This window comes from Canis lupus, chromosome 5 (assembly GCF_011100685.1).
Source record: "Canis lupus familiaris isolate Mischka breed German Shepherd chromosome 5, alternate assembly UU_Cfam_GSD_1.0, whole genome shotgun sequence".
Classification (NCBI taxonomy): Eukaryota; Metazoa; Chordata; class Mammalia; order Carnivora; family Canidae; genus Canis; species Canis lupus.
Window position 1 is genome coordinate 8,539,632 of NC_049226.1, and position 12,076 is coordinate 8,551,707.

General features: G+C 39.4%; 1 protein-coding gene across 8 annotated transcripts in view; it reads left to right on the plus strand.

Annotated features, from left to right (window-relative positions):
• Positions 1-12,076, plus strand: part of CDON (cell adhesion associated, oncogene regulated) — a 99,514-nt gene that overhangs the window by 70,914 nt on the left and 16,524 nt on the right. For all 8 annotated transcript variants that reach the window (XR_005359088.1, XR_005359087.1, XR_005359089.1 and 5 more), the window contains 4 exons: positions 1,705-1,827; positions 5,075-5,296; positions 7,246-7,526; positions 10,206-10,285. Coding sequence is in view for 5 of the 8 variants with exons in the window: in XM_038535703.1 (XP_038391631.1) it covers positions 1,705-1,827; positions 5,075-5,296; positions 7,246-7,526; positions 10,206-10,285 (706 nt within the window). In the remaining 3 variants the exon portion in view is untranslated. The remainder of the gene's footprint in view (positions 1-1,704; positions 1,828-5,074; positions 5,297-7,245; positions 7,527-10,205; positions 10,286-12,076) is intronic.

Here is a 12,076-nt window from a genome sequence, read left to right on the forward strand (position 1 = left end):
TTCCTACTTCCTGTCACTTAGCCCTCCGAAGAATTACCCTAACAGTGGAATATTAATTTAACCAGATTTGTGTCCTTTTAACAATTTTCTTTTATTTGTAACATATCAGAAGCGTGGTGCAATTCCGTTTTGACTAGGGCTTTGAAAGGAAAACTTCAACTGCAGTGTGGTAATTATTTGGGTGAATGTTTATAGGTAGGTGAGCGTAGGGCTGGGTGAGGAAAGACCCAAGGACAGCGGAGAAAATGGAAGTCTTTGAGAAAGTTTGTGGAATTTAGAAATCTATTTCAGTCTTTGAATCAAGGTTTGAGTCAACTTTATTGTAGGGCCCTCTTTACACTCATAAAGGGGGCATAGATTTCTTCCCTTCTTGAGCCTTTCAGAGTCCCTTGATCCTAGAACAAGCAGATTCTCTTCCATGTAAACTGTGGGTCTTTATGAATGAGGGGTTTTGTGGTGCTGACCTGCCAAAGGGGTTGTGTGTCCAGTTTGGAGTATTTTTGTCCGTGTTGAATTAGAAGGGAACCTAGTACTCTTAGTCCTGTCCTCTGAGTAGACCTGACTTGGATGCTTGGTTTGGTTTTGTTTTTCCTCCCCTTTCAATTAATTCTTAAATCAGTAGGTGGTATAGTTGAGCTTCTAAGGAACTGTGGAAACAGTTTGAAGAGGTGTTTTCTGAGAGGGATTAGAGGTGCTTGTAGAGCTAATTGAATCTGGCAGAAGTGTCCTGTTTATTAAAGGCGTCACATGCTCATGGAGGTAAAAATGGGGGGCAGTTTATAAGGGAATGTGCGCTTGAAGAGCGTTTCTAAATGAAACCATTGGCTATGGGCCATGGACAACAGAATCATTCTGTTAGAGATACTTGTGTGGCTTGGGGACCACGACTCAAAGGAAAAGAAGTAGTGGGAGCAGGAACCCAGAGCTTCCCCTAGTAGATTTGCTTTTTGATTATTCTCAACCATTTATTCAGGCATGTGCTTATCTGTCCATTCATACCATGTCCAGTCCAGTGGGATTTAGAGTTTTCTTTTCTTTTTTTTAAGATTTTATTTATTTATTCATGAGAGACACACAGAGAGAGGCAGAGACACAGGCAGAGGGAGAAGCAGGCTCCCTGGGGGAGCCCCATGTGGGACTCCACCCCAGGATGCTGGGATCACGACCTGAGCCAAAGGCAGATGCTCATCCACTGAGCCACCCAGGCACCCAGGTGCCCCAGGATTGAGAGTTTCTGTAAGACCTGTCTTGTAACTACATGGTCACTTGTCCTGGGTAAGGCACCATTTGCTGATCTCACTTATAGTATTCCTTTCTGGTGGGTGGACAGACTGGATTGACTCGCTAGACTAAAATGGAACATCAGAGGATTTGAGGGTTTTTTAAATTTATTTCACCTATGCATAAAATTAACATGTTTTATAAAAGACTCACTACTAATTATTCATATTATTTATTTATAACGGAACAGTATTACTACCAATGCACAGGTTCAGCTTTCAATCATTGTACCTCATGTCCTTTGTTTCCTGGCATGTAACCAAAATTCTATTTATCTGTGGTGCATTACTAAAATACTTCTATTAAGGATGTTTCCATTGCACAGACCGACTCTACAGTGATATGTGCTGTTCCAGCCTCGTTTTGAGACGACCCTTCAGGTCGTACGCTATGTAAAGCTCCCCTTTTATTTTTCCTTTCTAGGTTCAAAGCAGTGGCACATGATTGGTCATCTGCAGCCAGAAACCTCCTACGATATTAAAATGCAGTGCTTCAATGAAGGGGGAGAAAGCGAGTTTAGTAATGTGATGATCTGTGAAACTAAAGGTAGGAGACAAATGGGAGCTCTTCCTTTTTCCCCAGCCGGTACTGGAATTTCAAACTCTGCATTATTCCTTCTGACTCTTGATATGTTTCCCTAAGGAAGCATCTGCTCTGGACCATTTCCTAGGTGCAGGCATTAAGACTGTCCCAACAGAAAATATAATAAGTTGGCTAGAGCACTTGTCTTAAACATACTTTATGTAGGCATGGATCGTAGTCATGAATTCCCATGTGACACCAAGTAAGTCACTTACCTTCTTTTTTCTCTTTACGAAGAGAGTAGAAGTATTTGCTGAATAATTTCTGAGATTGCTGAGGGAATTAGAATACTGGAAAACAAAAATATAATTTTAAGGAAAAGTGCTTCATAGGCTTAAAGTGGAAACTTTCTGGAGTGACAGTTATGCATAGCACTGTCTACTGCTTAAGTGTGGTGGTTAAGTTCAGAATCCGCAGTGCGCTAATGCTAAATTGGAATTCTCAACTCTGCCTACGTGCATAGATGGGCTGTAAAGTATCTTCTGTTTTTAAAGGTGGCGATAGTACCTGTGAATAATAGAAACAGCTGATGTGGCTATTTACAAACTCATGTCCCGTCTCAGTTAAATTTGACAGAAAAAGTGACTGTTTTTGACTTCTGTTTTTTTAAATTAATTAATTAATTAATTAATTAATTAATGATAGGCAGAGACACAGGAGGAGGGAGAAGCAGGCTCCGGGCCTGGAGCCTGACGTGGGACTCGATCCCAGGACTCCAGGATCGCACCCTGGGCCAAAGGCAGACGCTAAACCGCTGAGCCACCCAGGGATCCCCGACTTCTGTCTGTTTTTAAGAACCTGAGAAAATTTCCCAGAGTCCTCACTGGTCCCCCACCCCCATTAGTCTCAGTGGTCAGCACTCAGTCCAGACCATTCCCTAGAATGGAATGATTGGTCAGGAGCTGCTCGAGTTGTGTGGGGTTCGAGTGGACAGCTGAATGAATTTGGGCCTCTGAGGAGCGTGGGAGGAAGAGCCTGCTGAGTGGGCCAGGCTCCAGGTGATTTTATGTGCCGATTTAAAAATGAAGAAACTAGGGCTCAGAAAAATTGAATTATAAAGACAAGACATAGTTTCATCTTTAACACTAAGTCATGTGTCTTTCTGCTGCAAAACCCGCCTATTAAATCCACATTTAAGCATACATATGCACGGACCTTTAGATTTACTTTGGTTAGTATATATTTGAGGGGCTTTTTGTAGTAGTCACTGCTTTGCTAATGGGCGTTTCTTACTTGCCTCTAGAGTATTGTGATACTTGGGGCAAAATTAAATAAAAATGAAATTTATCGTCTCTGTCCCCAAGACCTTTAAGAATCTAGCCAGGCAAAACACAAAACACAGACAGCAGTGTAGTAACTGTATTGTTTAAGTAGCGTTAGAGGCTAGCCGTGTCTGTGATAGTAGGCCTCATTAATTGACTGAGAAATAAAAGGTTCTACCTACAGACTTCCAGGTCACTGACAGATGAAAATACCTAACCATTCATATTGAATGACTTTCTAAAAGATATTACACAATTTCCAGCCTGTGGAAAGAGATTGTAGGATACACCATCTCTGTTTTTAAAGAAATGAGTCAAGGTTCTTGTTAGCAACAATGATTGTCTTATCTTTAGTAATTCAATAAGGTTTTCCGGGAATGACAGAGGCGTTGAGGCCAGCCATTTCCCCGTGCCCTACCAGATCATAGCCTGTCATAGTTTTTCTTTAGTTCTTTGGCTTCTCTTTGTATCTCCTTGCACCAGTCTTGTTTCATGTTCTTAAGTCTCTTCTTCTTCCTCCTCTTCCTTCTGTTTTTCCTCTTTCTCCTCCTCTCCTTCTCCCTAGAGTTAGCTTTCTCTCCCTGTTGATGTTGATGCATCTGCCTCACTCACCATCCACCACAGAAATTTTTAGCTTTAGCAGAGGCTAGCAAAATCAGCAAGCTTGGTAGAATTATGAATAAATAAAGAGTAAATGAAGAGCGAATAAACCTGATGGACTTCCCCACGGGTCATCGTGATCTTTAATGTATGATCTGCAGCATCCACGTTGCCTCAGAAAGTCATTTGTTTTCTTTAGAATTGGCAGGGACCTTGGAATTATCTAATCCAAAATACCACCTGAAGTAGGAATTTCCTTGAGTCTCTGCCAAGTATTTATCCACTTTGCAGTGTTGAAGACCTCTTCCCTTTGAAAAGTGGGCTCTTATTTGTGGATTCCTAACTCTATTCTGCATAAAGGTGCTAGAAAGTTGAACCCCAACATAATGTTTATTGAAGTAGAATTTTTTAAGGATCACTCTGCTCCAGTGGGTTGTTAAGAGCCATAACAGGAAATATGATATAATACCTAACAGTAACAAAATTGGTTGAGCACTGCCATGTGCCAAGCTCTGTTCTAAGTGCTTTACATGATTAACTCATTTATTCTTCATTACAGCCTTACGATAGAACTTTTTAGTCTTATCTCTAGTTCCCACATGCAGACCCTGGTTCCTGGAGGTTTAAGTCATACAGCTAATTATAAGTGGTGGAACTGAATATATACCTGGGCAGTCTGCTTCCAGAGACGGGGCTATCCGCCGCTATGCTCTGCTGCTTTGGCATTTAAAGCATGAAGAACATGTTATTCGAGGACAAAGAAAATGGGGCTTGAGTCTCATCTGTTATTAGCTTTTGTGGTCACTATTTTCCAGAATATCAGTGAATTAGGTAGAAGAACTGCGTTTACATGGACTCCAAAGGTTTTTGGTTTTGGACTACTTAATATTAAGTGTGAGGTTTTTGGAATCGTATATAATTATTTGAATGGCCCAAAGTCATACCTTTAATATCAATCACATAAAAGAGGCATAACATTTCTAATTTTGAATCTTACTCAGCTCAGAGTATGTCACACAGAAAGGACTTTTTGTCTCATCCGTAAGTTGAAATATTGGGAGTCTTCTACAGGGACAACTGAGCAGATTATCATATAGCAGTTTGGGTTAGACCAAGGGTATTTGTTTCTCTGATTTTATGATTTCTCTAGAATTTGTGGACTAAGACTTTGGCACATCAGATTTTTAAACTTTTGAGTCCTCTTTGTGACTCATTGGTGGTCAGATCATCTCAGTAACAAGTGTAAACAGACTGGCTTGTATTCCTAACCAGACCTCCTTCAGAGAGTAAACCATTTCATAGAGTCTGTATTCACTCTGACATCATGTTTTCTTTTATATGTCAACTAGTGAAACGTGTTCCTGGAGCTTCTGAGTATCCTGTCAAAGACTTGAGTACCCCTCCAAATTCTTCAGGAAGTGGACGAAATGTTGGGCCTGCCACCAGCCCCGCCAGGAGCAGCGATATGTTGTATCTGATAGTTGGCTGTGTGTTAGGTGTGATGGTCCTCATTCTCATGGTTTTCATTGCAATGTGCCTGTGGAAGAACCGCCAGCAAAACACCATACAGAGTAAGCCATTCGTAAATATTTCCTTGTCTTTTTGTGAAGATGAGTAGGAAAATATTGTTAGAATATTGATCTCTAAGACTTCTGTGTGTTAGTGTCATGGTATAAAACACATTAGAAACTCTTCATTCAGGGGAGGTGACTTTAAAACTGTTCTAGCTGTCAACCAGAATAAGTGGAGCATCACATTAAATCGCCCAGTAGAAATAAACAACAAAGCCAAAACCAGGCAGGTCTCTTAAGTAAATAGCTGGCTTAGTGCTGGGAAACTCTGGCTTTGTCAGACCACCAAAGAGCATGAGTTCTTGAAGCATGAGCTTTGGAATTGTTGCAAGAACACCTTCATACTGGTATGAGTCTTGTCAACAGGAATAGAAAAGGCTAGAAATGAGGGGGAAAGGAATACTTGTCTAAGTTACTGTGACTGAATGACACACATTAAGGTACCATGGTCCTGCTTTAGTACCCGAAGTCAGTACGGCTCCAGACTGGCACCTTTCCCCACTAAGTGTCTCTAGTAATGGAATGCTGGTGCTGTCAGTGATGGTGCTGCATGAAAACAGATGATGAACCCCTCTTCCCTCTTTTTCTTTGACCATCCCTCCCTACCTTTCTTGTTCTCCCAGCTATTATAAGATAGGGGAATCATTAGTCTTTAGTGGGAGAAGGTTTTTTGGTTTCCCCTTTGACCCCAGAATAAGAGAATCCAAGCTAACAGCCCGGGGGGAAAAAAGGTGATTTATTTTTACTGAATTGGTGCTTTCTAGGAGATATGGAGAGAGATGGTGGTGGTGGTGGTGCCAGGCTGAAAGGCTTGGAGATCATTTGATTTGGGTCTTTTCCTAAATGGTTTCAATGTCATTGACTTTAATTGTGTGAGTGTGTGATGAATCATTAAAAGAAAAGTGTTGCTTTCCTTTTCTGAGCAAGATTTATCTGGCAAAGGTCATTTTCCTTTGTGACTTGGTCATGTGTTCAAAGATGGAAATCTAGGGTAGAATATTCATTCAGTCATTTATTCAGAAGCTACTCATGGACTATCTTTGATGTGCCTGGCACTATGTTAGACAGTGGGGATGCAATGGTAAAAATGTAAACCTGGTCCCTGCTCTGTCAGCTTATAGTTTAATGGAAAAGATAAGCAGGTATGCTGACAATAACTCACCTGTGCAAGAAGTTCAGAAATAGGAAGAAAGACACCTAATCTAGTCTTGACATGCTCTAATACCTTTGAAGAATTTAACAAAACTCTGCCAACAAGTCCTGTACAACTTAGGTGCTATATTTTCTCAGGGCTATTACACTTTTTTTCTAAATATATCTAGCAAGTGTGCCTCTGGAAATTGGAACATTGAGGCAACTATTTAAGTGCTTTTAATATACGGAAATGGAGTAATTAGCCTTTGGCCTTTAGTACCCCACACCTTTCACATGGGCTGTATTAACCAAGGAGCTGATAGTCAGTGAATGTATACACAACTGCATCCTTTCATTTGAAAGTGTTGTGTAAAAAAAAAAAAAAAAAGTGCTATTTATTACTATTTAAAATATCCTACCTAAAGTTTGCCTTTTGTTGTTGTTGTTCTCTCGGCACTTTGAAGTGTGTGGGAGTTTAAATACTTTTTCTTAGTGCTGCCAGTACTTAGATAGTTTCAACTTGCATGATTTTTTTAATTCTCTTGAGTAATTTCTCTCTGGTTAATTTCTCTTCCCATTAACAAAGCCTTAATTAACTCAGAGTTCCTAGCTATCTTCACACAAGGAAAGAGCAATAACTTTCTTAAAGCATTATCTCATAATTAGACTTTAAGTGAACATATTTAAGGCATTTCATTTTAGTGTATTTGTAGTTTCTTAGGAGTTTATTAATAAAACTGCCTATGTAAGAAGATTGTCTTTTTCATTATCTTACCTTTTCTTTTTTTTTTTTTTTTTTTTTTCTCTCTTAACAGAGTATGACCCTCCAGGATATCTCTACCAGGGGTCAGATATTAATGGGCAGATGGTGGAATACACTACTCTGCCTGGCACAAACCGGATAAATGGGAATGTTCATGGAAGCCTCATAAGCAATGGAGGTCTCAGCAATGGCTGCTCCCATCTTCACCATAAGATCCCTAATGGAGTCAATGGAATCATGAATGGAAGCTTAAATGGAGGGCTTTACTCAGGGCACACAGGCTCACTAACCAGGATGCATATGGATTTTGAACATCCTCGTCACCTAGTAAATGTAAGAGACCTAATGATAGATAAGGCCTCCCTGTGCCCGTGGTGCCAGAGAGCAAGAACAGGGCTGGCCTACTTGCTTGGCCTTTGTCAACATAGAAACCTCACGGGTTTGTTGAACTGGAAATAGTATGTATTACTGGCAACCCCTTCATGTAGAGTAATCTTGGTGAGCTTTCTATTGTCAGGTGATAGTACGTTCATCAATTTGGTTTATATTTTAAAATTATTTCACAGTGAAAGTGGAATACTGGTAACAAACTGGCTGGAAGTTATTCTTGAGAATTGGAAATACCATTGGGTGTAGAGTGAACCCAATACTTTAAATTTGCTTTATTTAGAGCAAAGTCTGAAAACTCATATGCCTAGAGGAGTCAGGCAGATCGTGAAACTGAGCAAAGCAAGTTGAGAATGAGACAGAAGCAGTGGAGGCAATAGCAATCTGGAGAGCTGCAACTCACACCAGTTGTTGGCACGCAGAATGGAGGGCCTGGGGTTACCAGGTTTTCTGATTTTTCAAAACATCTTGTAAATCTAGGAAAAATTGCCAGATTATATACACATTGGCAATGAATTCCAATTTTTGAAAGCATTGTGTAGGCCACATGGAACAAGTCCACAGGCCACCAGATGGTGACTTCCGCACCATAGTGAGTTTCTTTTGTTTGTTGTATCCAATGTGTGGTACGGTTGTGGCCTGTAAGATTTTTGTCTTTTATGATACTAGTATTTCTTAACTACAGGATAGGCCTTGAAAAATACTTTGTTTCAGAGATAACTCGGTGATATAGTTTAATTTTTGAAATGGGAATAAAATGACTAGCATATTTTACATTTCTGCTGGTTAAAGAGGTTCTGTGCATTAGGACGTTTGATTTATGATGCTGTTTGGATATGCATCCACATTATTTCTCAATCAAATAGGTGATATGTTTAGTTGATCATATTAAGCGCTCGTTGAGGTTTTCATCATTGTTCTAAATACAGATAAATTTGCCGTAACCCACAAGGTGCTAAAATTAGAAGAAGTTTAGAGTTTTTTCATCCTCAACTTCAACAAAGATTTATTAAAAAATATTACATTTGGAGAACAAAACTATAATATATATTTGTATCTTAAAGCTGGACATCTGATGGGATTTCATATGATCTAGTCTTAGTGTTTTATAGAAAAATACCTAATTTGCTTGAGTGTGTCTCATTACCAAAAGAGAATAATGATTTCATTATTTTATGTGGAAGGACATGGCTTATATTCAGACTTTCTAAACTGTTTTTGTCACCATTCCTAGTCCAAACTACTGACATTGTCCAAGAAACTAAAGGAGAGAGCATTAAGGTTTGAGTAGCACTTGCTGTTTCCATAAGAAGAAAAAAATAAATCTGACATTTGATCAAGGATTTGGACACAGCAGTTTGGGGTTTTTTGAACAAAGAATTGCTATTTAAATAATAGTTGCCCTTTTTAGGTGTACAATTTTAGAGGTTATCATCTGTGGTTTATACTCACTAGTTTTCTTACTTGTCTTTTCCGGGTGGGAGGAAATGGAGAAATTTTAAAAATACTGGCGATCTTAAAAGAATCATTGAAAACACTTTGATGTGTTTAGTGATTCGAGTAAGCATATTACCCCGTAGGTTAACTTCATTTTGTGAAGCTTTGGAGCTTATGCTCACAGACTGAACGTCACAGAGGATCTTCTTTCTCTCAATGTTTTCTTAAAAATTCCTGTTGCTAGTTGGATCAGGAATGTTGAGAGACATTTTCAGTGCTTTTGGTTTGCTTAGATTCTGGCTGTTGTTATGAGATGAATGGAAATGGAAAGTATTCTGGGAAAAACAATTGCCTGAACTTTCCTTAACCTTGAAGAGCTGCTCTGGGCTTGGGTGCAGTGTGACAACCTCTCCCCCCCTTATCAAATTCGATTCTGCTGTTTTTCCTCTGAAAGCAGAATTTTTCCTCTGACCAAAAGGCTGGTTCAATTCTGAACATGAGTTTTGAAGAACTCTTGCCATTGTATATGTCAAGCAAGCATTTTACAGTGAGGTATGTGTTAATCCGGGCATTTTTCTTAATTGCTGGGCAGTTTCCGCCAAAAGCAACATCAAAATATTAATCCTCCCCTCCAAGTCATTGCTGGCTGAGAATCTACTCCATCTGGAAAAATATAACATGTTTTAAAACTTAGTGTAGTCAAGTGAACAGACCTAATAGAAATAATTACAGGAAAATGAAGATGGGTTTATCTTGTGACATCATTCAAACAGATTTCCACCCCATTTCTCCAACTGGCATCATGTAAAATTCTTCCATGACTGCTAGAAAAGTAAAAATGGACAGGAGGTTCTAATGTACAGTGTGTATTTGGGGCCCAGGAGATTTGAACGCCTGAAAGGGAAGTGAGTAAATTTCTCCATTTCTGTGGCTCCTTCCAGGAAGAAAATATGTGGAGCGAAAGCATGGCAGTTAGTGTATAGAGTATGGTTTTAACATTGTGCAGAACTCAATTGTGAATATTGGTAAATAGCGACCAGCACAGCATTGTTCAGGGGTTGGTTAAAATAGGCCGTGTAGCCCATTTCTCCCTGGCCTGGCTCTTCCACTGGGGGCTGTTGGGTGACTGGTGTGTGATATCTTCACGACGTGTATTTTTCTTTTTCCTTCTGCTCCCTTCCTGACCAGGGTGGTGGAATGTACACAGCAGTGCCTCAGACAGACCCGTTGGAGTGCGTTAACTGTCGAAACTGTAGAAACAACAACAGGTACGGGACCCTGTATTTGCTCAGGTTGTTGGGAACACAGCCTGGTAGGACTCTTACTACCCCCCCCCACCCCCACCCCACCTTCACCAAAGGACGTTCTTGAAATTTTAAGTAAGACATAAATCTCAGAATATGGAGACTGAAGTGTAAGGCCATTACTAATTTTTTGGCCCTGCTTTACAATTTTTTTTTAAGATTTTATTTTTTTGAGTGAGAGAGAGAGCATGAGCAGGGAGGAGAGGAAGAAGCAGGCTCCCCACGAGCAGGGAGCCTGACATGGGACTCTATCCCAGGACCCCAGAATCAGGACCCTTGCTGAAGGCAGATGCTTAACCAATTGAGCCACCCAGGCGCCCCCTGCCTTACAATTTTTAGCTTTCTGAGCCTTGGTGTCTTTAGGTGGATGGACAATATTAAAGATGTCGTTTCTCACTGAGATGGTATTAAAAGGTTTGATGCTTGTGAAGTACTTAAAAGAGAGCCATTCTCGGTATACAGATTTTATCTTTTCTCACCTGTTCTTTTCTGTTCTGTGTTATGAATAAAAGCACTTTGAATGTTAGGGGGCAAGTCCTGTGGATAAAGGAATGTATATATAGTAATATTACTGAAATTTTCTTACTGGATTATAGTACTTTTTTTTTATTATTCTTAAATCCTTGTGATAATTAAGTAGCAGAATCTCACTTTTTCCCCCCACTTTTTTCTAATTTGAGGAGTTTTTAAAATACCGTAAGAGCCATATGTACTCACAGTATTTCAAACAAGATAGAAATATGTGGAGTATCATGTTCCACTTAAATTTTGACAATATCCAGGAAGCTTTCAGGCTGCCTCTATATATATAGTAACTCCAAAAGATTTTCAGATATTCTGTTGTATTAAAGTTGTATCCATCAGAAACTTTAGTTCTTTTTTTCCTGTAACAATGGTATCGGGTTACATGGTCTCAGAAGCCCTCCCCAGCTCTAAAACTCTACAATTTAAAAATTGTGTTAGAGTTAGTGCATAAAATAATGAGTATGGACTGGGGTTTGGCTATTTCATTATTGAAATGGGGTGGGACCTATATTTTTTTTAATTAATGACAAGGCTAAGTGTTGTGTCTGGAGGTTATCAAAACCAGAACTTGGAAATAGCCAGGTTAACTATAGAATCAACAGTACATTTTTCAACATGTGTTTTGAGAGTTGCAGAGCAAAAGCAATAAAACTTCCTGGAGATTTGTCTTTATCGTTTATTTAGCCCCTCTTAGGGGGGGTCTGTGTTAGCAAGAGCCATCCACCTATTTTGTGTACTAAGATTGTTTGTTACATTTCTAAAAATTCTTTCTGACCCTAGCTAAATTTAAGATATCTATAACATGGAAGTCGTATTTTTGTCCTGAGCTGGTTGTAGACTTTATCACAGTTTGTTAGGAACATGCTAAAGATGCTTCATACAACTGGTAAGTAATCAAATAGACTTAATTAAGACAAATGGTATCACCTAAAAATATCATGTATTTTCCTTTGTGGTTCTTGTGACCATGAGCTGATCTCCATCAACGCTGGTGTTAGAGAGATGTTGTAAGGGACCCTCTGGCCTAAGAATAAGTAGAAAGAGGCTTTGCCATTGCTTGAATCTGTGATCTTGAGAAAGTTATATAATCTCTCTGTGGCTATATCCTTATCTGAAAAATGGAAAATTGCCCTAGGAAATGTAAAAATCATCCCGACATACTCTGATGATAGATTTTGATAATTTGCTGCTAATCATGTCTTTATGAGGAAGTTATCATTGTGGTACCAA